This window comes from Pelophylax lessonae (assembly GCF_965119305.1).
Source record: "Pelophylax lessonae genome assembly, chromosome: 6".
Lineage (NCBI taxonomy): Eukaryota > Metazoa > Chordata > Amphibia > Anura > Ranidae > Pelophylax > Pelophylax lessonae.
The window spans coordinates 108,996,519-109,019,315 of record NC_138773.1 but is presented as its reverse complement, the minus strand read 5'-3'; the positions used below and the strand labels follow the sequence as shown (position 1 = coordinate 109,019,315).

The 22,797-nt window shown below is 44.1% G+C and overlaps 1 protein-coding gene across 2 annotated transcripts in view; it reads left to right on the top strand.

The window, feature by feature from the left end:
- The window catches only part of POLR3E (RNA polymerase III subunit E), a 100,219-nt gene extending 77,667 nt beyond the window's left edge, over positions 1 to 22,552 (top strand). For both annotated transcript variants that reach the window (XM_082261288.1, XM_082261289.1), the window contains 3 exons: positions 17,050 to 17,127; positions 20,429 to 20,554; positions 22,262 to 22,552. In XM_082261288.1, coding sequence (XP_082117414.1) covers positions 17,050 to 17,127; positions 20,429 to 20,554; positions 22,262 to 22,318 — 261 coding nt within the window. In that variant the 3' untranslated portion in view covers positions 22,319 to 22,552. The remainder of the gene's footprint in view (positions 1 to 17,049; positions 17,128 to 20,428; positions 20,555 to 22,261) is intronic.
- Positions 22,553 to 22,797: the final 245 nt, after the last annotated feature.

Below are 22,797 nucleotides of genomic sequence, written 5' to 3'. Positions count from 1 at the left end.
GGTGGACGTGGGCCCCCTCCTGGGAATGGTCAGACCCTCGGGAGATCCCTCGGTTCCCCTGGCCTCTCGGACATACCAGAACCCCCCCCCCCCCCCAGTTTTTCCCCTCCCTTCCCCTAGTAGGTTCCTACCTTGAGGGGTGGTAATATTATGGCTCCTGCGGGGGGGGGGGGGACTTTCCTGGTGGGGCCTTTTGTTAAGGACCTTCCGATGCCACTTGTCTGGGACTCCCCCAAAGGGGTCCGGGAGACCACATGGTGCGCCGTAGGGGGCCACCGTTTCTCTGTAGATTTGTGCTCATAGTTTTCCATCGACAATATGTGGGCAGTCATTTTCTGTTAGTTCCCCATAGGAATGCATGGGGCAGTCATTTTCTTGTAGTCCACATCGCTGGACAGGCATGGCACATTTGATCTAGTAATGACACAGGCATTTTTTTCTGTTTCCATTTCCTGTGTCAGAACATTTACTTTCTTTTTCACAGAACGTTCCAGCAAGCCTCCTCAGTGGTTGGGTAAGGTTTTTGGGGTCCCCTGTAGGTTTTCCTTACTCACTCTATCAGTTTGTACTGGATATAGATTTGTGATACTGCTGGTGCGGCGGTGGGATCATGATTTGCAATCTTTTTAAAGTGACACTGCATTATTTTTAATCGGTGAAAAATGAGTCCCAGGACAATGTTTCACGTACAGAGACCGCCTCTGTGTGGCTGCGGACCCTCTAGGTCACAGTCTGTCTGCTTTTACTGCAGTCCTGGAAAGCCTGGTGTCAAAGGAAGATTTTGCATTCAAAAGTATTGATAGCCACAAACGTCCGCTGCCTTCACCTCCATGGGTGGTATTCGAGGCTCAAGCCCCGTACACACGTACCGATTGTTGGCCATGAATTTTCGGCCGCTGCCCGATCATCCGCTTGTTAGTATGATGATTCCGACAACCGACTGCGACTTTTCGGCCGAACAAAATCTGGTGTGCATGTAGGCTTGTGACGGTATCAGATTTTCATGCTGCGATTAATTGATTAAGGTTTTGCCACGGTATACGGTATTATCACGGTATTCTATTATTAAATTTAAATTATTAAATTTCCACCTCACTTCAATTTCATTGCTGAATTTAGGGGCTTTGGTTCACTTATGCACATTATTATATAGTCAGTCAGTACAGACTCTGTGAACCAGGCCTAAAATAGGTCATCAAGCAGTGTCTGGCCTAACTGGTGATAACTGGTCCTGGCGCTCGGCTCCGATCCGATGGCCTGGTCATTAAGAGGGCAAATCCTTGTGGTCAAGAAGTGGTTAAACCTGAAGGAGGTGTTGTTTATAAATTACTTTACTAATGCTTTAGGCCTGGTTCACATGTATGCGGGTTGGTGGTTCACATGTATGCGGGTTGGCGGTTCACATGTATGCGGGTTGGCGGCCCACATTTGCACAGGCATAGCAGCCCATTGATTTGAACGGGCTGCTATGCCCTCATTTTCCGCAGAAAAAAGGTGCATGCAGCATTTTTTTAAAATTCAGTGGCCTTGAAATCCATCCTGCTTTTGCACCATGCGACTTACCTGCAGTTCCTGCTCTGGCAACCCGCATACATGTGAACCAGGCCTAAAGCAATAGTAAAGTAATTAATTGGTTAAACCTGCAGGAGGACCGGTGTTTTTATCTATTAATGACTTTACTATTGCTTTAGGCCTGGTTCATATGTATGCGGGTTGGGGGCCCACATTTGCACAGGCATAGCAGCCCATTGATGTGAATGGGCTTGAGCTGCTATGCCTGCGTTTTCAGCTGAAAAAAGGTGCATGCAGAATTTAAAAAAATGCAGTGGCCATGAAATCCATCCTCCTTTGCACCATGCGACTTACCTGCCGTTGCTGCACACGCAAACTGTTTTTAAATGCCGTGCCCACGTATACAAAAAATGCAGAAAGCTTGCCAGAGCAGGAACTGCAGGTTAGTCGCATGGTACAAAAGCAGGATGGATTTCAAGGCCACTGAATTTTAAAAAAATGTTGCATGCACCTTTTTTCTGCGGAAAATGAGGGCATAGCAGCCCGTTCAAATCAATGGGCTGCTATGCCTGTGCAAATGTGGGCCGCCAACCCGCATACATGTGAACCGCCAACCCGCATACATGTGAACCGCCAACCCGCATACATGTGAACCGCCAACCCGCATACATGTGAACCGCCAACCCGCATACATGTGAACCGCCAACCCGCATACATGTGAACCGCCAACCCGCATACATGTGAACCGCCAACCCGCATACATGTGAACCACCAACCCGCATACATGTGAACCACCAACCCGCATACATGTGAACCAGGCCTAAAGCAATAGTAAAGTCATTAATAGATAAAAACACCGGTCCTCCTGCAGGTTTAACCACTTCTGGATCGCAAGGATTTGCCCCTTTAAAGACCAGGCCATCGGATCGGAGCGCCAGGACCAGTCATCACCAGGTAGGCCAGACACTGCTTGATGGCTATATAATAATGTAATGTGGGCTGCTATGCGTGTGTGTGTGTGTGTGTGTGTGTGTGTGTGTGTGTGTGTGTGTATATATATATATATATATGTATATATATATATATATATATATATATATATATATATATATATATATATATATATATATATATATATATATATATATATATATATATATATATTAGAGCTGCACGATTCTGGCCAAAATGAGAATCACGATTTTTTAGCTTGGAATAAAGATCACGATTCTCTGTGTAACAAAAAAAAAAAAATTGGGATAACTTTACTGTTACGTTTTTTTTTTTTTTTATTCATTAAAGTCTATTAATTGCGTTTGAAAGACTGCTGCGCAAATACAGTGTGACATAAAATATTACAACAATCGCCATTTTTTTCTGTAGGGTCTCTGCTAAAAAAAATATATAAAATGTTTGGGGGTTCTAAGTACTTTTCTAGCAAAAAAAAAAACTGATTTTAACTTGCAAGCAACAAGTGTCAGAAAAAGATCCAGTCTTTAAGAGGTTAAACTTCCTTTCTCCCTGGCAGAGGGAAGGAAAAGATACAACTGTAATCATTTTGTTTATAGTTAATGCTGAAAGGCCTTAGCTGTGTGAGTGAATAAGTCATCCAGCTCACTGAAATGTATCAATTCACAAGTCAGACCCAGGAGCAGAGAAACTCGGTATTTTAAAAATGCCACAATAACAATACCGTGGCTATGCAATACCGCGATATATCGAATTACCGAAAACCGGCATATGTCTATGTGCATGCTATAAAATTTTTGTTGGCCGTCAGCAGAACGGCCGATTGTTCGCCAGTCAGTACAGATTTCAGCCGACAAAAGTCAGATGAGCAAGACTGGGCATGCTCAGAGAAGAAAAAACACACGAAAAGTAGACCAGAACATGACATCACTTCTGCAGTTGGTTGTTGTTGGCTGACAAAATTCGTGTGCAGTCTAGAGCACATTTCAACCAACACAACAACACTGGACAAAAGACGGCCGATCGGTCGGCCAACAATCGGTGCGTGTGTACGGGGCTTTAGGATACGCAGGATAGAGGTGGAAGGGATTCCTGTCATTCTGGTAGCCCCAGACTGGCCTCGCCAGTCTTGGTACGCAGACATGGTAAAGTTTGTCGCCGATGCTCCTTGGAGACTTAATCTCAGGGAGGATCTGCTGTCTCGAGGGCCGATCTTCCATCCTGCTTTACAGTCGCTGGCTTTAACGGCATGGCCTGTTGAGGGATAGAGGTCTTTCTGACTCTGTGATTCCTACACTATTGAAGGCCAGGAAGTTGACTTCCAGGAAAATCTATCATCGAACGTGGAAAACGTACGATTTATGGTGTGAATCACTGAAGGGGTGCACCCTCGCTTGTTCTCAGTAGCTAGGGTCTTGGCCTTTCAACAAAAAGGGGTTGAACAGCGTTGGCTTTGGCTATATATTTCCAATGCCCACTAGCTACGCTTGCCTTGTTTCGCACTTTCATTCAGGGAGTGCGCCATATGGCTCCCCTGAGACCATCTCCGCTACCTCCATGGGATCTGAAGTTGGTATTATCTGTTCTTTAGAAGCCTTCTTTTGAGAACAGGGATATTTCTCTGCTTTCTTTGTCTCAGAAGGTTGCCTTTTTCGTGGCTATCACTTCTGCCTGCAGAGTGTCTGAATTGGTGGCGTTGCCCTGATGCTCACCTTATTTGGTGGTCCACAAAGATAAGGTAGTACTCCAACCTAATCAGTCTTTTCTTCCTAAGGTGGTTTCATTTGAATGAAGACATCGTGCTGCCTTCACGCTGTCCAAAGCCCAAGCATCCCAAGGAAATTGCCTTGCATTCTTTGGATGTGGTTCGGGCGATCAGGGCTTACCTGGCGGCTACTGAGTCTTTCAGAAAATCAGATGCTCTTTTTGTCCTTACCAAGGGACCTTGTAAAGGATTGGCTGCGTCTTCTGCGACCATATCCAGGTGGATCAGGCAGACTGTTGTTCAGGTTTATTCATTGAAGGGTCAGGTTCCTCCTTTCCCTGTGGGGATGCCTTCTACTAGGTCGCAGAGTGCCTCTTGGGCTTTTCCCCATCAGGCATCAGTGATGCAAGTTGGCAACTGGGTCGTCTGTTGTGCATACGTTTACACAATTCTACAAAGTAGATGTGTTGGCATCCTCGGATGCCTCTTTTGGCTGCAAGGTCTTGCAGGCTGCTGTTTAAAAGAGAACCTTTTTTGTTTGTTTTCTTTGAGGGTGTATGTTTTTTCTAGGTGAGCTCCATTTGTTCCTGGTTGAGCTAAATGTTACCTGGTTGGCTAATTTTAGACTTTGGGGAATTGCGTTCTTCTTTGCATTGTTTTTCCCACCCCTCATGCCTATACTACTTTGGGACGTCCCAATGGTCTAAGAAGATATTGAGCTGTGTCTGTCAATGGACCATAGAGAAAACTGGATTTTTGTACTTACTGTAAAATCCTTTTCTCTGAAGTCCATTGACAGACGCCGCACCTGCCCATCTATTTATGAATGAAATGGGGTTTTCTTGCAACGAAACTGGAAGCTGTAGCAGAGTGTTTGGGGTTATGCCTGCAGGGACAGCCCCATAAGCATGGTAAAGCTTTTTCCTGGCTAGTGTCCTATTCCTGATGGGAGAAGCATAACCCAATGGTCTAAGACGATATGGAGTTGTCTTTCACGTCATTTTTATCCTGTCCTCTATGATCCTCCCCCTACTTTTATTGTCCACAATCCATCTGCTTATGGAACATAGTCTAAGAGGCACTCTGCACATGCTCACTTTGGTGTATATTGCTAGAGAATTCTTTTTTTTTTTGGGACGGTGCATGTGATCAGCACAGGGCCAATCAGCACTGTGCAGACAGAAAATCAGGGGTTATGCAGCCTCATTAAACAGTCAGAGGAGAATGAAAACTCCTACATGCTTTAATCGGTCAAAAGACTGCGATATACTGCTGGTGAGAAAAGGTATTTAGCAGTTTATATTTACTAAAGTAATTGCATTTCTGTGTACTGTGGGAGACCTGGGTTTAGTAACACTTTAAAGTATCTGCTACTGGCGGCATTGTGCCATATCCCACAGCATACCTGCAGAGGCCTCGTGGCATCCTTGCCGCAACAGGTCAGGACTGTTTTGGCAGCAAAAGGGGGACCTTATCAATATTAGCTGGGTCATCATAATGTTATGGTTGATCAGTGTATTTTGTGGTCTAGAAAAAACACTTAGGGCCAGAATAATACATTAGGTATTTTGTGGCATTCGCTATCACTTAGGGTTGTAGAACAACTGCACTCCTGAAAATCTTTTGTAACTAAGCGCTCTTTCACACATAACACACATCATGACCTGCTTTGTACTGTGCAACACAACAATGCACTGTAAATGCGTGTTGTGTTGCAATGGTATTTGCATCCAAGTGCTACTTATTTATGCACTTTACAGCACACAGATACAAATAACATGGGGGAGATTTACTAAAACTGGTGCACTATGCATAGTAACAAGTTAGTTTCTCACTTGTTCAATAAAGCTTTGACAATACAACCTAGAAGCTGATGGGTTATTATCCACAGCTGCACCAGATTCTGTGTGCACCAGTTTTAGTAAATATCTCTCCACGTTGCATTGCTCTGCACTTTAAAAAAAAAAAAAAAAAAAGGTCCTGCACAATTTTTTAGTGTTTGACAGCCCATTCATTTTTAATTGCACTGCCTGTCATAAATTAAATTGTGACAGTTGCAATACACTTTTAAGGTGTGAATGGACTATTAAAGTTGTGTGCACATCAATGTGTAGAAGGAGACTTGGCTGAAAGCTGTGCAGTGTCAGACGACTATTAAACTATGCTTTTATTCAAATGCTAAACGTTTTTCTGCGCTTTTAGAGTGCTCTATCAGCCACATAGAAAAAATGATTAATATATATTTCATATAAATTTTGCAGCAAACTATTTATTCCGGTGGAGTTCTTAGTGGATATTGCAGCTTTTCTTTACCCCATCCATGGGCTAGTTATTGGAAAACTATCGGTAATCGGTTCATGTGTGAACATTTTATTTTTTTTTTTCAAATGTATATTTTTAATCATACAGTAAATGACACTCGGAACGTATTCTGAGACGCATCTAGGCTCATAACCCCCTAGTGTTTGGACCATGGAAAGCTTTTTAGGACCCTATAACCCTACCCTACTCTATTCTGAGAGTCCTCGGTTTTGTTCTGGTGTACTAATGTGATGGTCATCTTCATGTTCACAGACCAATCACTTTTAGTTTACCTAGTTTAGCATTTTTCTTTTATCTTCAGATTTTTCTGTCAACTCCACACTGCCTTCTAATGCACAGGTAGAAGCAGTGCATCCAGATCTGCGCAACCTCTATAAAACCTTAGGACAACCTGTAATGTTGTTCTGGGCACTAGATCCTGCATAGGCACTCACCTTAAGCCGTCCATAGATGGATCGAAATTTGACCGTTTCAGCAGGGACCGGCCAAATTTCAATCCATTTATGCCAGGCTGGTTGTATATAAGTCGATCTCTCGATCAAATTCTGTACAACCAGCCTGTTGAAAAATGTTTGCACGATCTGTGCTGTGGGCTATAGCTGTCAGAATACAATAGCTCTGCAGGAGTTATTACTCCATCTGTATTGAGTGTATGGATGGGAGATTTGATTCATTTGTTCTACCATTCCGTTGGTTGAACAAAAAAAAATGAATCGTGTATGACCTGTCTTAGCGCAATGCGTGTAATCAGTCCCAGGGTGCTATACAGGTCCAGGGCTGTGGTCCATTCATATGCCCACTATGATGGGTGAAGCCTGGATTTTATATACGGTCCAGCGCCACTGGCAGATGAGACAGGGTCACTCTGAATTTGCCGACTGTTTACTGTAAAAGACTAGGATCAATTCAAATTGTATTCACCTCAAGTGTAAAAGTTTCAAATTTGGCACTAATACTTAGGCTCTCAGAGCTTAGTCTCAGCTGGATTACCAGGTATGACATCACACCACAGGTGTCGCATTTTACTACCACTTCTGCCTAGAGCCCTTTATATGGTATTTAGGCTTTTCCTTCTGCCCTTTTTTCATGAGGATTTGCTACAGGATGGTCTACACTCAGGTTGCTGTATTCTCCGTCTGGATACACTTACCCTAGTCCGTGAGTCCCCCACAGGGGAATACCTTCACCTGTAGCTATGGTGGAGACCAAGCAAAGGGGGAGCTATGGCAAAACCTCAAATGAACATTCGATCTGATGAAGACCTGCATAAAACTTGATCTCAGAGTGACAATGTAGCCTTTGTACAGGACCAGGTGCATATTCCAACACTGCTTTCTTTGTCGGGTTCTAGTTCAGGCACCCAAAAAAGCCACTGGTCTGACGAAAGCAGAATTTTCTACTTCTATATCATAATTCCATGGACAAATGATGGCTTTAATACAACCATCTCTGTCCAGGGCTCAATAACTCCACACCCCTTCGCCATACCTCCCATGTCTCTACCTGAGTCCGATCCTGATTTCCCCTGCCCTAGACCATACAGACATAGAAGAGAACACATGAAAGGAGGAAGAATGGGAGGAAGCTGTAGAAGATTTTTCTTCCCCAGACTTGTATAACGTAAGAAGAAGCTTCACGTAACCAGCTTGCTAATGTGTACAGCCCCTTTGTGTACAGGGACCTGTAAAACCCTCCAAGACATTCAAAAAACAAATGGAAGGAGAAATCTAGGACAATTGGATCACTCCAGAAAGGGTTCTCACAATTCCAAATTCTTGGCCAAACTCTATCCAATGGAAAAATATTTAATTAACCAGTGGTTTATTCCTGACGTTGATCCTGCCATCTTAGTCTTAAGCAAACATCTCACTATTCTTCTAACAACGAAATCATCGAAGCGCTCATTCCGATGGGAATGATAGGCGTGCCGCTCTGCTCAGGCAGGGAACTCCAAAAACTACACAGAGGAGGGGGAGGGACTTGTGTAAGTACATTTAGTATACATTTGGGCCTGGTGAAAGACCAGCTTTGAGTAAGGGAGAGTGCCTCCCAAAACACGTCAGCTGTCCAAATACACGGACATGTTCATTTCCACATGTGGTGGACTCATTCTATGAGATTTTTGCTCTTCATGTCTGTGAGTGTGTTTTTGGCATTTTAATAAACATTTTAAAGGTGTCCAAGGGTAATGCACTAAGTTCTTGGGCCACAAACATCTCACTATGCCTACTAAAGATGTTACTTCTTTCAAAGATTCTGCAAATAGAAAGTTTGAGATGTCTTTACTCTGGTAGGCCGGGCCCTGCAACCAGATCTTACTGCAATTTCAGTATTTCAAACTGCAGCTGACTGACAAGGACAATGAACAACCAACGTGACCCGGGATTCTTGAGTTCGGCTTCAACAGACCAGTTACAGAAGTTACCTTCTGCTCTGTTTGTTTTTTTTTTTTTTTTTTATTTTGGATGCTATAGAACATGTTATGAGACATATTTCCAGAATCTTAAATCTCCATACACATCTGCAGAGTCTTGCGGATAAAAGCCTGGACAGCTTAAGCCGCCTGTAGAAAAAAAAAAAGCTCACCCGTCTTTTCAAGAAAAATATGTTTCTCTATTGTTCATTGACAGACGCAGCTCCATATTCTTCTTAACCATTGGGTTATGCTGCCCCCTACAGGAGTAGGACACTAGGCAGGAAAAATCTTTAACACGCCCTTGGGGCAGTCCCTGCAGGCATACATCCAGTCACTCTGCTATAGGATTCAGTATTTCTGCCAAGTTTAGGAGTAGGACCTAGTTCCCGGCTGGGACTTCGGTCTTAGCACGTTTTTTATTTTAAAGGGAATCTTTGTTAAAAATTAAATTTTTTAGCTGGTTATGCTACTGAGAGAACTACAATCAACAGCTGGACTGGGTTTCGGACTGGATATCCTGGATTCTTAAGGTCCCCCAGTCCGGCCAGCGAGCGTGTTCAGGTTATAGCACCGCGCTAGGCCTCGCAATGGCAGAGCCCCGATGAACGTGGGATGGCCCGCAAGTGAAACACCTCACCAGGACACACACGACCTGGTTCGACCTGAGTTGCAGCATGCCCCTTGGCTGTCAGCACCCCCACCACGAGTAGAGAGGTAGTCTGTCCGGACTGGCGCCCACCCGATTGTCATTGGTGTGGTGAGAAGTGTCCCCCCCATAGCTCTGGCAGTCTCGGGGCAGACATGGGCCCCTCCCTGGGAAGGTCGGAACCCTAGGGTACCCCACATTCCCCCTGGCCTCTCTGTATGTACCAGGTTCCTCAGGGCCTGGCTCCTCAGGGCCTTCCTCCCCACCATCATAAAGATCCCTACTTCAGTCAACGACAGGGGGGAGGGGGGAAACGCGCCAATGCCGCTATAGTGGATCCGCTGGGGGGGTTATTCCTGGTGGGGGCCCCAGACCGTATGGCGCGCCAAGGGGGCCACCATTTTCCTGTAGAATCGTTCAACTCCATTTTTCAGAAGTTCCCATTGAAATGCATGGGCGGACATATTTTTGTGGTTTTCCCATACAAATGCATTGGGCGGCCATTTTCTCAGAGTCCGCACACGCTGGACAGCAGGGAGCAGCTAGGTCTTTACTCTAGTGATGACCCAGGTACTTCCTCTTCCTGTGAAGATAGTTTCTCTGCACAGCAGACCAATCCTATTCTCCTCCAAATCGGATGGTGGTATGTCTATTGGGGTCCCTGTAGGTCGCAACCCCTGTCTGCGTTAATGGTGGTTTTGGAAAACCTGGTGTCAAAAGTGGATTTGGTTTGAGGAAAAAAAAAATAGCACTAGTAAAAAGCACCCTATGCCTTCCCCTGCCTCTTCTGTATCCTCAAATTCTGAGGTAAATGTGGCCGCCACGGACGCAGGTTACCCTGAGGTCATCGCACCATCCTCTCTCCAGACTGAACTAAGTCTGCTCTGGTCTCAACCTCCAAGTTAGGTTATCTCTGGACTCTGCTTCGGCGAGGGTGTTTCTTCCCCCTGAAAAGCTGCAAAAGTTGCAAAGGGTGATTCGTTTGCTGTTTATCCAGCAACCTGTCCTCTCTTCGAACTTGCATGCGAGCCCTAGGTCTGATGGTTTCTACCTTTTTGAGGCGGTTCCGTTTGCTCAGTTCCACACAAGACCTTTGCAAAGGGTGCTCTTCTGTGGTGGCTTCGCTCGTTGGCCTTACGACAGGTCAAGTTCTTCCTCCCATTGTATTGGACCGTGGTACCCACGGATGCCAGCCTGTCCGGCTAGGGAGGAGTGCTTGGGAAGCTGTGTGTCCAGGGGGCCTGTACTGCGGAAGAGTCCTGACTACAGATCAATATTCTGGACAAATCGTCTGCCAGGTTGTCCAGTTCGGATTCAATCGGACAATGCCACAGCCGTAGCCTTTGTCAATCATCCAGGGGGGCACCAAGAGTGTCTTGGCAGCGCGGGAGGTGGCCGAGATCCTGAAATGGGCAGAAAATTTTGTTCCAGCCCTCTCCGCTGTGCATATCCCAGGAGTAGAGAACTGGCAGGTGGATTACTGGAGTCATCAGGTGTTGGATCAGGGGGAATGGTTCCTGCACCCGAAGGTGTTTTTACCTGCTTTTGTGTCCGGTGGGAGACACCAGATGTTAGCCTCTTGACTCAACAAGAAGGTACAGAGGTTTGTAGCCAGGTCTCGGGATCCTCTGGCCGATGCCACAGACTCACTAGTGGCTCCTTGGGGTCAGTATCGGCTGATCTATGCGTTCCCTTCGCTGAAACTCCTGCTGAAGCTTCTGCGCAGAATAGAAGTGGAAGGGATTTGGGTGATTCTGGTGACCCCAGACTGGCCTCGCTGGTCTTGGTACACAGATCTGATAAGGTTGGTTGCTGATGCTCCTTGGAGACTTCCTCTCCGGGAAAATCTGCTGTCTCAAGGGCCGATCTTCCATCCTGCTTTACAATCGCTGGCTTTTATGGCATGACTGTTAAAAGCCAGGTATTGAAGGAGAGGGGTCTCTCTGACTCTGTGATTCCTACACTGTTGAAGGCTAGAAAATCCTATCTTCAGGAAGATCGATCATCGTATGTGGAAATCGTACATCTCATGGTGTGAATCGCTGAAGATGCATTCGCGCTCCTTTTCGGTGGCTAGGATTTTGGCTTTTCTCCAAAGAGGGGTTGAGCATCGGTTGGCCTTGGGTACCATTAAAGGCCAAGTGTCGGCTGTGGCTGTGGTTTTCCAACACCTTTTATTTATGCATGTTTTGATTTGCACCTTTATTCAAGGGGTTCGCCATATGGCTCCTCCGATACGGTCTCCGTTACCTCCATGAGATCTTAACCTGGTACTGTCTGGTCTCCAAAAACCTCCCTTTGAGAACATTAGGGAGATTTCTCTGTCACTGTCACAGAAGGTAGCCTTTTTGGTGGCCATTACGTCTGCTCGCAGAGTATCTGAATTGGCGGCGCTATCCTGCTGTTCACCTTTCTCTGGTGGTCCACAGAAATAAAGTGGTACTTCGTCCTAATCAATCGTTTCTTCCTAAGGTGGTTTCTGATTTCCATTTGAATGAAGACATTGTGCTGCCTTCACTCTATCCTAAGCCCAAGCATCCCGAGAAAAAATTGCCTTGCATTCTTTGGATGTGCACCAAAATCAATAAGTGCAAAAAATCCACATTCACTCCACTGTAATACAGGAGTATAGTGATCGTTGGTGATCTAATCCCGTGCTGAGTACTGGGTCACCGTAAAATCCACCACCTTTGTGAACTCCTCACCCTTCAGCCAGACAACTCACCCCATATTTATGCCCCCCCACCTTAATGGTTAGGGCTCAATGTGCAGTGTAAATCAGTATGTTAAATCAGGGAATCCTCCTCAGATAGCTCTTATGGGTCACCTTCTTCCTCTCTGTATATAGAAGAAGAAAAAAGAGCCCCACTAGTGCAATACGGTCTAAATTTATTAATTGTAAAAAAGCCCGATATAATTGAACTTACACATTTCATAAAACAATAGCCCATATAAAGTAATAAGGGGTTCGGGGTACTCCCTCGGTCCTCACCACCTCCACAATGGTACGCTGGACCTCCGGGACATACAGCCGCTCACCCGATCGCTCCTTCCTGTGTGCCATGTCACCTCCATGTATGCATGCCTGCAGGGACTGCCCCATGGCAGGCGTGGTAAAGATTTTTCCTGCCTAGTGTCCTACTCCTTTAGGTGGCAGCATAACCCAATGGTTAAGAAGAATATGGAGCTGCGTCTGTCAATGAACTTCAGAGAAAAGGATTTTATGGTAAGTCAAAAATCCAGTTTTTCAGGAGGCTCTCGACTCCTTTCTAAAATATTTCACAGGAGGAAAGTTTTTTACCCCCCCCCACCTCTTCAAATTGCAGAACACCTAGTTCATCACCTCACTCGGACTTCAACTTCTAAACCAAAGTTCAGTCCTTCCTTTCAGCGCAAGACCTGGGCCACAAAGCGCAGCAAGGAGGAGTGCCCTCACTCCTAGGAGTGGGGGAGACGTTTGTTACAGTTTGACTCCCTCTGGGGCATAGATGTCCCAGACGTGGGTTCATTCTCAGAATTCAGGGCGATGAGGCGATAGGTTTTCCAGACTATTCTGAGGGACTCGCCTCCCTTCCGGTTGTCTGCAAACATCCACAGGATAAATCAGATGCTCCAAGATTTCAGTTTGGTGATCAATTTCCAAATATCTCTCTCCAGTCTTTCTTTTGCTTGGAATACTTGGGTCTGGTCCTGGATACATCCCAAGCAAAGGTTTTGCTTCCAGAAAAGAAAATTCTTTCTCTCAGAGCCCAAATTTGCGATTTGAGGTGAACGAGACATCCAACAAAAATTCTTGTTTTAGGACTCATGTAGCCTTCTTTGAGGCTGTTCCATTCACAAAACTATTACACCAGATTGGTGGAAAGTTCTTGGGCTTGGGCTTTGTAGCACCAAGCCTCTGTAGCCCATCTGTGTAAGGCCGCCACCTGGTCCTCTGTTCATACTTATTCAAAGTTGAACTGGGTGGATGTCCAGTCTTCTGCGGATGCATCTTTCGGCAGCAAGGTTCTTGCAGCAGAACTCTAAAGCATGTCTTTTGACCCTTACTGTTGGGTGTATTGCACAGTTCTGTTTGCCTAGTTGTTGCCTGCCCATCTCATTCATACTGTACGACTTTGGTTATGGTTACCATCCTTTCTATTCCTTGTTACTTTGCTTTGCTTGCCACAAAACTGAGGGGGTTAAGTTAAGGCACGCAAGGGGCTTCTCCTAAATAAGCTTGCCTATAAATACTTTGCTGGTGTCCTGTACTCTAAGATAGGGAATTTACAGGTAAGTCAAAATTCTTCTTTGTTACATATTTTATATGAAAGTAGTTTGATTCCTAATCCTAACTACAATTGACAAAATTGTTTAAAGGCTGAATTATATAATTTGCAGACTCAGTTTAAGATATATGATTGAAGATTCATTTTTATAAGGACTTTTCATTTCCCTGTGCTTACGTCGGTGGGGGGGGGGGGGGGGGGGTCCTTCATATAATTTTGCGGTAACTGTCCTCACAAGGGGAAAAAAGAAAATCTCAATAAAAAAATCTCCCCTGTGCTACAAAAAATGCAGTAACACTTTATCTGGCAAAATGAAGGATTGTAGGATCGGTATCGAAAGAGAAGCATTTAGCTAAAGAAATAAAACACGGTGAATGGTATTTTGACAATGACCTCAATACAGGCACTGAGACCCAAACAAAGTTCTCTAAGTAGCCAGGGTTATAAATCCCTGTGAAAAGGTACATTGTTCCAACTTTGTGAATAATGAAGTCTTCACATAAAAGGACATTCTTGCACTGCAATGAGTCTGGTGTGCCCTTTAATCCAGGCTTGTAGCCATTGTACTCATGAGATTTATAACTATGTAAAAGCACCTCTTCAGAAAATAATATACCAGATTGGTAAACTAAGCCTGGCCTAATAAGTATCTGAGGTAACAGCAGTACTAAAGCGCAAGTATCTGTGTTCAGTTATCTGTTATGGCAAAACATGATCCCTGTGAAGAATCTTGGACCCTAAGCCTAGGATATTCACATATAGTTTTACAGTGGAACTATGGTCAAAATTAAAAATTATCTGTATAATGCGGTCTGTCTCTATAACCATAACACAGCAGTTCTGTCTGCTCTAATATAGTTTTGTAACCTGTTGATCCTGCCAGTAGATCTGTAAATTTTCTTCCTGTAATAGGTCACCAACACTGTTCATTCTGCAGTGAAATCGCACAGTTACTTTTAAAGTGGAACTAAAAAGAAATTGGCAGGCTTTTTATTGTGTAATGATATATCTCTTTTGCAATAAGACAAACTACCTGCCGGTTTGCATTCTTATTTAGAATGGACACTGAGCAGCGCATGCGCAGGAGTTATGTCATTCAAGTACTTTTGAGTGACAGACCTGAAACCAGCATGCTGTAAATGCGTTTTTTCCTGCCTTCCTAACTATTTGCAAAGACAAATTTAATTCGTACGGTGCAAAATAGTTCTCACTGCCAGGGGGTCCATCCTCTTTTATGTGTTTCATCCAAACTGACTTAAGCCTGTTGAGTAAAACAAGCCAGAGATGGTGGGCTCCTGACAGAGATCCATTAGGCACAGTATGGGTTTAGGCACAGTATGGGTTTAATTTGCTTGTGGTGGGCGTGTGGCCATTTTATCTTTGTATGCTAAAGCCCCATACACACGTACCGAATGTCGGCTGAACGATCGGCCGTCTTTTGTCCAGTGCTGTCCTGTCGGTTGAAAAGTGCTAAAGACCGCACACGAATTTTGTCGGCCAACAACAGCCGACTGCAGAAGTGATATCATGTGATGGTTAACTTTCTGTGTGTTTTTTCTTCTCTGAGCATGCCCAGTCTTGCTCATCTGCTGTTTGTCGGCCGAATTCTGTACTGACTGGGGAACAATCGGCCGTTCTGGTGTTGGCCAACAAAAATTTTAAAGCCTGCACACCAGATTCTGTTCGGCCGAAAAGTCACAGTCGGTTGTCGGAAGCATCATACTAACAAGCCGATAATTGGCCGATCTGTCGGTGGCCGAATATTTACGGCCGACAATCGCTACGTGTGTACGGGCCTTAAGAGTGTCAGAAAAGTGCTTTATACCTCTTCTGGATCAGGAGTCTAAGTGATGGTCACAAAATGTTGCTCCGTCGCTCTGCAAGGAAATGCATGTTGGGTCTTTGGGCTTCCTCAGACCTCAGCAGTATTTGTATTTGGAAAAGTCTGTTTCAAGGTTGTAATTTTCTTCCAGCACCATGTTTTATAGGTACCCAAGTCAAGGTTGTCTGCTGTACATTGACCGAACAATAATACATGATAGTATTCATGATGGGAATGGGAAAAATTGCAGTCAGGTTGACTGCCATATTTTTTTCCCATGTATTTTTTTCCACAAAGGCGGCAGCTATAGGTTTGTAGTTTCAGGCAGTGGACTTTATAAATTGTATGTACCGGTAATGATAGAACTCAGGCATACAGTGTGTCTGATTATGGCCTTATGCACACTGGTTGGTTTGCCTTTCCTCCTGGCAGCAGCATTTTGGCAGGAATGCCTGACACTTGTAAAAGTGTGTAACGCATTTACAGGTGTCAAGCATTTGGGCATTCATTTCATTGCCCAGAATAACAACTTCTGGCCATTGAAAGGAAGTAACTTTCAAGCTCTAATCGCGCCTAGTGTTAACATGCGTTTGAAAGTTTACAAACGTTTTGTTCTTCCAAAACTGCGGCTACTGGGCATACTGGCAGTGGGTTTCTTTTTCTGCCTCAAAGCCTATGTGTTCATGGACACATGCAGGGCATTTTAGAGGCAGGAAAAAAATGCCTAACGCCTCTAGAAGCAGCTGCAAAAACGTCCAGTGTGCATGAGGCCTTAGGACTAAGCATTTGTAAGTTGTCCAATTTCAATGTGTTTTACAAGCGGATAAACCAGTGGTATGAAGAGATTAAAACCTTTCTATAGTGTATCCCTAATGGCGCTTTTCCACTGCATAGAACCGTACCGGCTCGGCACGCTTTTGTGCTTTTCCACTGCGGTACCGCATGGTATAGGGTCGGAACGGTTCGGTACGGTACGGTATAGGTTTGCTTTTCCACTGCATGGAACCGAACGGTACGGTACGGCTCTGAAAAAACAGTACCTACTCGATTGTGGTTCCAACAGGTACCAAACTGGTACCATATCCCACAATCCTTTGCATGCAGTCACTACTAGCCACTGATTGGTCAGAGAATCCCACCCACCCCGTTGTTATCCCACCCACTTAACTTTAGTACTACTTTAGTGGAAAAGCAAACCTATACCGTACCGTACCGAACCGTTCCGACACTATACCATGCGGTACCACAGTGGAAAAGCAAACCGGGCCAAGCAGGGCCGAGTAGAGCCGAGCCGGTACTAGTCGGTACTTGCAGTGGAAAAGTGCCATAAGATTAAGACTGAGTCTTGTGTTACACCTCATCTTTGTATTCACAAAACTGTCTTGTTAGTTTCCTCCTCAGAGCAATGCTGCCCCTGATGAACAGAAGGTGTTTGCCCTGTGGACCAATGGAGATGAATATGACAAGGTGAGAAGACTTGCACATTATCTTATGATGGTTAAACGATCATCTTTCATTACATGTACTGATCATGCAGCTATCAGACAGTATTTTAGTATGTGGTGCTTTCTTTCATTTTTTTTAACCTGTATGGACAGCAGAGGAAAAAGAAATTGGACAATAGACCGATTTTTCCAATGCTGTTTTTTGTGAGGTCCACATTGTTAGGTGACCCTGGCTTTATAGAGCTCACAGCTATCCTGATTGTGATCGGACACTCACTTCTTGTTCTTCTCACAAAGAGTAAGATGTATAGAGAAGAGATTGGTAAGGGTGAGGACATTTGTTACTAACATAAAGTATACTTGAAGCACTCCTATGATGGAAATGCCAGTATCTTTTTTCTCCCCGCCTCCGTTGCATCTTATAACTTATTTTTAAAGTGATTGTAGAGTCTGTTTTTTTTTTTTTTTTTTTTTTAACATGCTAAATTATGTTATACATGCCTGCTCTCTGCAATTTTATTGCACAGAGCAGACCCGATCCTACTCTTCTCAGGTCCCTCGCCAAGTACCCCCATAGCAAGCCGCTTGCTATGGGTGCACTCCTGCGTGGTCGCTCCTGAGCTCTGCTCTGTGTAAGACACACACAGCGGAGCTTGGCCCCGCCCTTACTCCCTCATCACTGGCTCTGAATGACAGCTTCAGCAGGAGCCAGTGTGGAGCGAGAGAGCCTCAGATTTTGTGTACTTTGCTGGAACGAGCTTGAGCTCAGGTTTGTATTCAGGGGGACTGTGGTGGGAGCTGCATGCAGAAGGTTTTTTACCTTACTGCATAGAAAAAAACCTTCTGCCTTACAACCACTTTAATCGTACAGTACAGGACACCAACAAAGTATTCTTTGAATCTGGGTTAAAGACTTGTACCTTCAGGTGATTGTACACCGGCAAAGCCTTCAAGGACATGCCCTGTCTGCGCCTCCCTTATAACCCCACCCCACTGTGAGTACGCAGTTTTTTGCTAGTGTTTTAAAGGTGATGGACCTCTTCTCCTCCTTTTTATAGAGAAATCCCTCTCAGCTTAACTAGTCTATTCTTTAGATTTATCTTTGAATCAGCTTTCACTTCCATCTAATACCATGGATAGCAGTACATCCAGATCGGCGCAATCTCTTGGAACACGTTGTAGACATCCACATAGTGCTATGCAGGTCCAGGGTCGTAGTACACTTCTATAGAACCCAGACACTGAAGACAGCTTACGGGGTATGCCCACAGTGATGGGCGGAGCCTGGAATTTATACAGTCCAGTATCTGGTCGTTACTGTAAAAATTGGGGCTATGTTTGGAATGTATTCACTTTACTGTATATACTTTTCAAACTTGAAAATTCGACCACTTAGAGCTTGGTCTCTGGTTGATAACCAGGTGTTACATCACACCACTGGTCACACACTTTACCGCCGCTTCCACCTAAAGCCTTTATAAAGTATGAGAATGTTCTACACCCAGGTTGTTGCGTGCTTGTTCCAGACACCTATACCCTGTATACGGCACCCTACTCTGTGAGTACCCCACAGTATACCCTCACCCATAGCTATGGCAGAAAGCAGCTGAAAGAGGGTCATGGTAAAGCTCCACATGTGCTCTGCTGAAGGCCCACACAAAACTCAAAGTGATGCTTACCTTGCACAGGAGCAGGAACCCATTTTTTAAAACTCTAGTAAAACATTGTGCACTTACAGGAGATATTCCAAGTCAAAATACAGATAATTTTAAAGCATTACTAGTACACGATACTGTCTCCGACATAGACGCACACAAGAGCAGTGTCTTCCCAAAACAGTAGGTTAATGAAAACAGTAGGAACACACAGAATAGTCAGAGAGAGACTAACTCGCAGTAGACTTTGTCCATGAAAACACTGAACCTTGGGGTACACCACTAATAACCCTAAACCATTCAAAGCATTAATCATTACTCTGTTCTAAGCATGTAGACTTTAACTTCCACATTGGCTGTATGTGGGGAACTGTGTCAATTGCTTTTGCAAAAGTATACCATGCCCATAGCCACTTCTGTATCTAAAAATAAAATAAAAAGAAGTCAGATTTGTTTGACAACTTCTTGTTTTCTTCTTCCCAACAGAGGGTAAACTAACCAATCTGTAGTTACTTGTTAGTTTTTTTGATCCCTTTTTAACTATAGGCATAAGTAAGGATAAGGATATTCCTTTAGATGGCCTCTCCTGCACAGTGGCCTGTTTGGTTACCATCACTTCTGTAAGACGTTGGCGGCTTGCTTGATGAGCCGTTCCCTCATCCTTCAAAATTACAAGGTTGGTAGTCTTACGCCCAAGACCATCCTTTCTTCCTAAGGTGGTATCAGTCTTTTTTTCAATGAAGACCTGGTCCCACCATCTTTATACCCTGTTCCAGAACATGAAAAGGATCATTGCCTGGACATAGTCGGAGCCATTAGTCTACCTCGTAGCAAAATCTTCATCAGGAAGATGCTTCCCTATTTGTTCTGTCCTCAGGACCTCACAAAGAGATACCCTGCTTCTAAGTCCACCAGTGCTCCATGGATTAAAAAAAAAAAAAGGATCACCATAATCTATACCCTAATGGACAAATCTGTGTTTTTACATGCCCATTCCACCAGATCAGTGGGAGTTTTCTTGGCCTTTGTGGCACCAGGCCTATGCTTTGCAGAGCAGTCACCTTAGTGACTTAGTTCAGTCTTATGTTCATGCTTTTTTTTTTTTTTTAAAGTTCTACCAGGTGAATGTGCAGTCTTCTGCAGATGCAGCTTTTGGCAACAAGGTTCTTGCAGCTGCAGTCCGTAGTTGGGTGGGGTGACCTTTTTTGTTTGCGCCTTTTGGCACAATTCTGTTTGCCTAGTTGTTGCCCACCCTTCTCATTCATTGTTTGGGTGTGTCCCATGGTCAATGCATACTTTGTGTCCCCTGTACTGTACATAGGAATTTTGACTTGTAAATTCCATACTTTGTAGTACAGTACAGGACACTCTTCCTTCCATATCTTGGGTACTCTGCATTGCTTTCTGCAAGACTGAGGACTCAGTCAAGTGCGATTTATTGGAGAGGCACCCAGGTGGCGTGTCCTCAAAAGCTTTGTCCGCGTCCAATCACCTGAAGGTATGAGCCTATAACCCAGGTTCTAAGAATGCTTTGCCTGTGTCTTGTACTGTACTCCAAGATATGGGATTTATAGGTAAGCCAACTTCCTTTTTTTGTGGGATCTCTTGAAAACCACTTCGCACTCACTACTGGCAACATGAAATAATTCCAGCGTTCTGTTCCTTTAGGAAAGGCAAGCTCTGTTGGCGCTTTACTCCAAAGTACATCGTCTGCGCAGGAATATGATCCAGACAAGGCTGAGCCAGGAATTTGGAGAGGATCTCACAAAGCAACAGCTGGACAAAGTGCTGAAGGTATGAGGTGTGAATGGAATTAAGTCCTTCAAAAGCACAATATGAATAAACTGCCTTAATTGGCTTAAAGGCTCAGCCATGTGTGATTAGAAGGTAAAATGTTTTAACCTTTTGCTGCCAGTCACTAGTGTCATTCACATACTATATTACCAGTATGCAGGGAATGCAGCATCTGCAGGTTGGAACAATGATCTTATGGTGTCTGCTGGACACGTTCGTGTAATATTCAGCGCATGATTGATTTGTTTTAAAATCCCATCTTCTTTATATAGTTTGTATTTTTATACCATTACATAGAGACTAGTATGCGTTTAGTATTTCAGTACTGTGATTGTACTTTGCTGCTTCTCTTATCTTCATGTAAGTCTGTGGTCAGCTTAGACTTATGTTAACTCACCAAACACCTTGGGTGCCTTATATTGTAATGTATTTGAGCTCTGCTGTCCATCAAAGAAGGATGCTAGTTATACTGTCAAATTTGTAGTGGCTCAAGAGGTCAGAATGTGAAATAATATCATGGCAGAGCTAGGAAGTAAAAAAAAAAAAAGGAAGTCAAAATATGTGCTCATTAAAAATACACAGTAGTTCCCGTCTAGGAAGTTTTTGACTTCCATTTACATCCTACTGTGATCAAGATGCAGCTGCTCCTGGGAGCCACCAGGGGGAGCTCTGGACAAACATAAAGCCTTGTACGCATGGGCCGAAAATCGTCTGAAATTGGCAAGTTCAGCAGGAACTGGCCGACTTTCAGCTTGTGTCTATCGGTGTCTGTTCTACAGAAGCTGGTCTCACGACTGGCCTCTACTTGGGTATGCAGGAAAACTAGTATCTGATCTGCATCCAATCAGAGCTGGAAATCGGCGCTGATTGGTATTGTTCTTGTGGGGTGGGGGGCACAGGTAATTTTTAGGGGAAACCCTTAATTTGTAAAGGAACTATAATTCCTGTTATCTCTAGCAGTCTTTTGTAATGTGTCTACTCTCACTGTCTCCTGAAGCATGTCCCCAGTCTCTAACTACTCCTATAGCATAAGATCAAAGAATGCTGTGCTTCACTGCAGATACTTGTGTCGGCCAACCAGTGGTTTGTTTTCAACCTTTAGGATTCAGTACTAGTAAAATAAAAGCTAGCCACCCTCCAAAGTAAAATACATTCTTAAATGTTAAATGAAGGGTCCAGTACAAGACAGACCACCTGAACTCCTTCCTCTGACCCTTTTCACTCATATTGAGTGTATTTGTAGGGACGAATAGGTTCAATATGAGTGAAACCCATCAGTGTGTGGAGATCAGGTAAGCCTGTCTTGCACTGAACCATTCATTAAACTCTTAAAAATGACTTTTAACTTATTGAAAGGAAAGGCAGCCACACTCACTCTTATGGCATGTTCAGTCTTTGACCATCTCCTGTTTCACGTATTCTGCCTCTGACAGCTTTCTGTAGCATTGCATTCACTTAACATTAAGTGCTTCTCTCTTGTTTATCTCAGGACCACAACTGAGGCCCCCTGTATTAAGTTGAGCACCACTCGTTATCTTTAAGCAAAAAAATCGTTGTTCTCATTTTATCCAGAATCGTGCAGCTCTAGTGACAGTGACGCTGAATGTGCTGTTATTTTGCATTTGTAAAAAAAAAAAAAAAAGTGCTAACTTTTTCTTTTATTTATGTGCTCCCTCCTAATTTGTCATTATATGTCTTATTTTCCAGGACTGTTGTGTGTGTTATGGAGGTATGTGGTATCTTAAGGGAACAGTGCAGTCCTGATGGCTCCGGAACCCTCGCAGTTGATGAACACAGTGGCCTGAGTATAGACTGTAGCTGTACTGCTCCAGCACCATCACGCAATTGTTACCAAAGGGACATGATGCAGTTAGCTGCATGGCCTGCAGGGAGCAGTGTTCAAGGAAGGATGCTGCTCTGTTGGAATATATAATTTTGGCCTTTAAATCTATTTTTTGTTCTGTAACCTCAATAAATAATCAGAAATATACCCACCAAGTGGAAAAGACGATGGATGAATTTTGGGTTTATAGTGCCAACAAACATAGGTATACTTTGGATAATGCAGATTCTTGTCTTTGAAAACAAACCAGTACCTGCAAATGCAGTACAGTAATTTTGTCTAAGGGGCCCATTCATACTATGCATTGTGTTAACACAGTGCATTTTCGTGTATTTAGGCAGCCAGTTTGCTGTAAATGGGTCTGAGCTGCACCTTAACACAAACAATGCATCAGCAGGAT